At 31.9% G+C, this 3,031-nt stretch overlaps 1 protein-coding gene across 1 annotated transcript; it reads right to left on the reverse strand.

Annotated features, from left to right (window-relative positions):
- Window positions 1–1,144: 1,144 nt before the first annotated feature.
- Window positions 1,145–2,119, reverse strand: LOC133699048 (probable calcium-binding protein CML46). The gene has a single exon (XM_062122178.1). It carries the CDS (start codon window positions 1,819–1,821, stop codon window positions 1,189–1,191), a length of 633 nt encoding a protein of 210 aa, XP_061978162.1. The 5' UTR covers window positions 1,822–2,119; the 3' UTR covers window positions 1,145–1,188.
- Window positions 2,120–3,031: the final 912 nt, after the last annotated feature.

A 3,031-nucleotide genomic window follows, 5' to 3' on the forward strand; every position in this document is an offset into this window, starting at 1 on the left:
TATCTCATGAGGAACATTTTGTTATAAGGGAATGCCTTTCAAATTGAAAAACATTGGAGCCACGTATCAATGAGCAATGATAACTCTATTTCATGATATAATGCATAAAGATATAGAAGTATATGTTGATGACATGATCGTTAAAACCCATATAAGAGAATATCATGTGCAAACTTTGAGTAAATTCTTTGAAAGACTAAGAAAATATCAATTAAAGTAAACTCTTTGAAAGAGTAAGAAACTATCAATTAAAGTTGAATCCTAGAAAATGTATATTTAAAGTTAAAATTGAAAAGTTATTGGGATTTATAGTAAGCAATAAAGAAATTGAAGTGGATCCAATTAAAGTTAAAGTCATCCAAAATATATCATCACCCAATATCAAGAAAGATATAAAGGGATTTTTAGAAAAGTTAAATTACATATAACTACATGCGAACCAATAAAACCAATCTTTTATTGAGGAAGAATAATCTAGGAATTTAAAATAAAGATTTTCAAGAGGATTTTGATAAAATTAAGAAATATCTTATAAAACCATCTGTTTTAGTATCACCAATTCCTAGGAGACCTCCGATACGATACTTATCATTCCATGAAGCAAGCATGAGTGGTGTTTTGGTTTTTCAGAATTCACCGTAAATCTTGTTATTATGAATAACGTAATCACAAGGTTACCAATTGATATTAGCTATGACATGCACCTGTGAGCTTTGGGAAAAAGTGTGAGCTTTGGGAAAAAGTCATAAACATTTTAAATTGCTTTGTCACTGTGCACTTGAAAATAAATTGATGCCAAATTCAATTAGAACCATTTTCTGCTTCGATTATTTCCTTGTTCTTATGATCCAGTCCAAAAGCGAACGTGGAGAAGCTGCTGTATTCCTTCTGTTCTTTTAACTAACCCGTGCAGCTAATCCCATGTGTTATTTTTGGATATAGAACAAGGCATCTATCAATTGGCTAGTTTCTACCGGAGGTAAAATATAGGAGTGGGCTGTTTCTCTTCTCAACAAATTCATATTTCCTACTTTTGGTTTTGTGTGCAATCCATGTATCCTGCTTAAACTATCTGTAGAGTAACATAGATATTCAGATTTAATACGCACAAGAGATGGAAATACTTGAATTAAAGAAGGGGAAAAAAACAAATAAAGATTTGATTATTGATAATTCTCAGATTTGTGTTCAACAAAAACTGTTCTCCATGAACTTTACAAATTCATTAAAATCTAATCTTCCGTCTCCATTTTCATCGAAGATTCTGATAATCTTTCTGCACTTCTCTAGCTCAAGTTCCTCCTTCAATCCCAATATGTAGAAAACTCTCTGCAACTCACTTGCTTCAATAAAACCATCACTGTTGTGGTCAAAAACATTGAAAGTTTCCTTAATTTCCTCCAAGCTCGGCTCCTTCTCATCAAACAGCTGTGAAAGTTCATCAGAATCCATCCACTCCTTAAGATCCTCACTTTCTCTGCTGCAAAAAAGTCCAAAGTTTGCCATCACCATCTCCACATCTTCTCTGCAGATATTCCTTTCGTCTCTCTTGTTGTCAAAGCAAGACTCCTGGGATTTCATTGATGTCTCAGAATCCCGATTTCCATCATCAAATTCCCAAAGCTCTGAGTTGCCAAGGCTTAGTTGGGATTGGATGATGAACCGAAATCTTGAAAAAAACTTCTGAAAATTATTGAACCTACTAAATATCAATTTAGATAAGAATAAATGAACCATTTTAAACAATAGAGAAAAGGATTGGTTGGCGTTTGATGATGCCTTTTGCACTGTGATTAAGCTGGCTAAATGGCAAGCCTCCATTGACAGAGTAATATATTGCTGCAAGAGAGGAAACTCAAAGGCTAATTCTCTTCTACGGAAAAGAAATTATGAATGATGTGCTTCAAGGAATGGAGAGGAGGGATGCTAATTATATAGGCTCAACATAGTCATAGAGGCGGCATCTGAATGCGTCGAAGAGTAAGCTTTCAAAGGAGGTGAAGGGAAGCTGCTTGTATGTTGCCCATGGCGGCAAAGAAGTGGAAAAAACACGAGGAAATGGTCACTAAGATCCCAATACTTGGATGGAAGTTTCTCTGCTCCTTCACCACAAAGAAAAGGAAATTCAGGCAGGAATGTTTTAAAAGCAAAGTGGGGTTACTTTTTTATTTGTTTATTTTTATATATGGTGATACGAGTGACTATCTTGGAATTTTCTTCTTATTCCTCTACCATTGTTGACTAATATTAATTAAATTATTGCTTTACTTAGTCCCTGTATTCTTAGAAAAAGTAATTACCTAGTCCCTCTGGTTTTAAAAGTCCAATATAGCATCCTTATGTCGCTCTTTCCATTAATCTTTCTGTTACCTATAAGGTTACAAGATGATTATTAAAACCCGCGGGTTAGATTTTTTGATATTTATTTCTTATTATTCATCCATCAAGATAAAAAATTTAAATATTTATAAAAATATCTATTGGATTATAGATATCCAAATGGTATCTATTATAATCAATAGAAAATAAAATAATTAGCGTGTGTGTATATTTGAAGTGTGTATATGTATAATAAATAATTAAATGATAAATATTATTCAAATATATGTGTTTTATTTCAGTATTAAGGTATGGATATATCTTATTGTATTTAAAAAATCTAAATATTCTACAAATATATTTATATAATATAAATATATATTTCGGGTTAGGTTCGGGCGGGTTTCGGGTCGGGTTTGTTAATATTCATACTCTACTTATTATCTATCAGGTTCAAAAAATATTTATCATCAAGTCAAGTTGAGTTGGTATCATCAAACTCCATTAATTTATCATCTCTAAATAAGGTGTTGAGCTATCACTTATTCATTTATTTTTCTTTTCAAAATACCCTTTCTACTGTATATTAATTGAAAGATATGTAGAGATGGTTTGGTCATTTAAAAAAAATAAAAGTCAACAGAGATTTTAAAGAATTGATAGTGATAGAAGGTCAAAGGACTAAGATGCTGATTTTTTAAAACTACAAGGA

The sequence above is a fragment of the Populus nigra genome, chromosome 7 (assembly GCF_951802175.1).
Source record: "Populus nigra chromosome 7, ddPopNigr1.1, whole genome shotgun sequence".
Lineage (NCBI taxonomy): Eukaryota > Viridiplantae > Streptophyta > Magnoliopsida > Malpighiales > Salicaceae > Populus > Populus nigra.

Bases quoted from the DNA above. Each gene is read 5' to 3' on its own strand.
- LOC133699048 (XM_062122178.1), bottom strand. From the start codon at position 1,821: ATGGAGGCTTGCCATTTAGCCAGCTTAATCACAGTGCAAAAGGCATCA.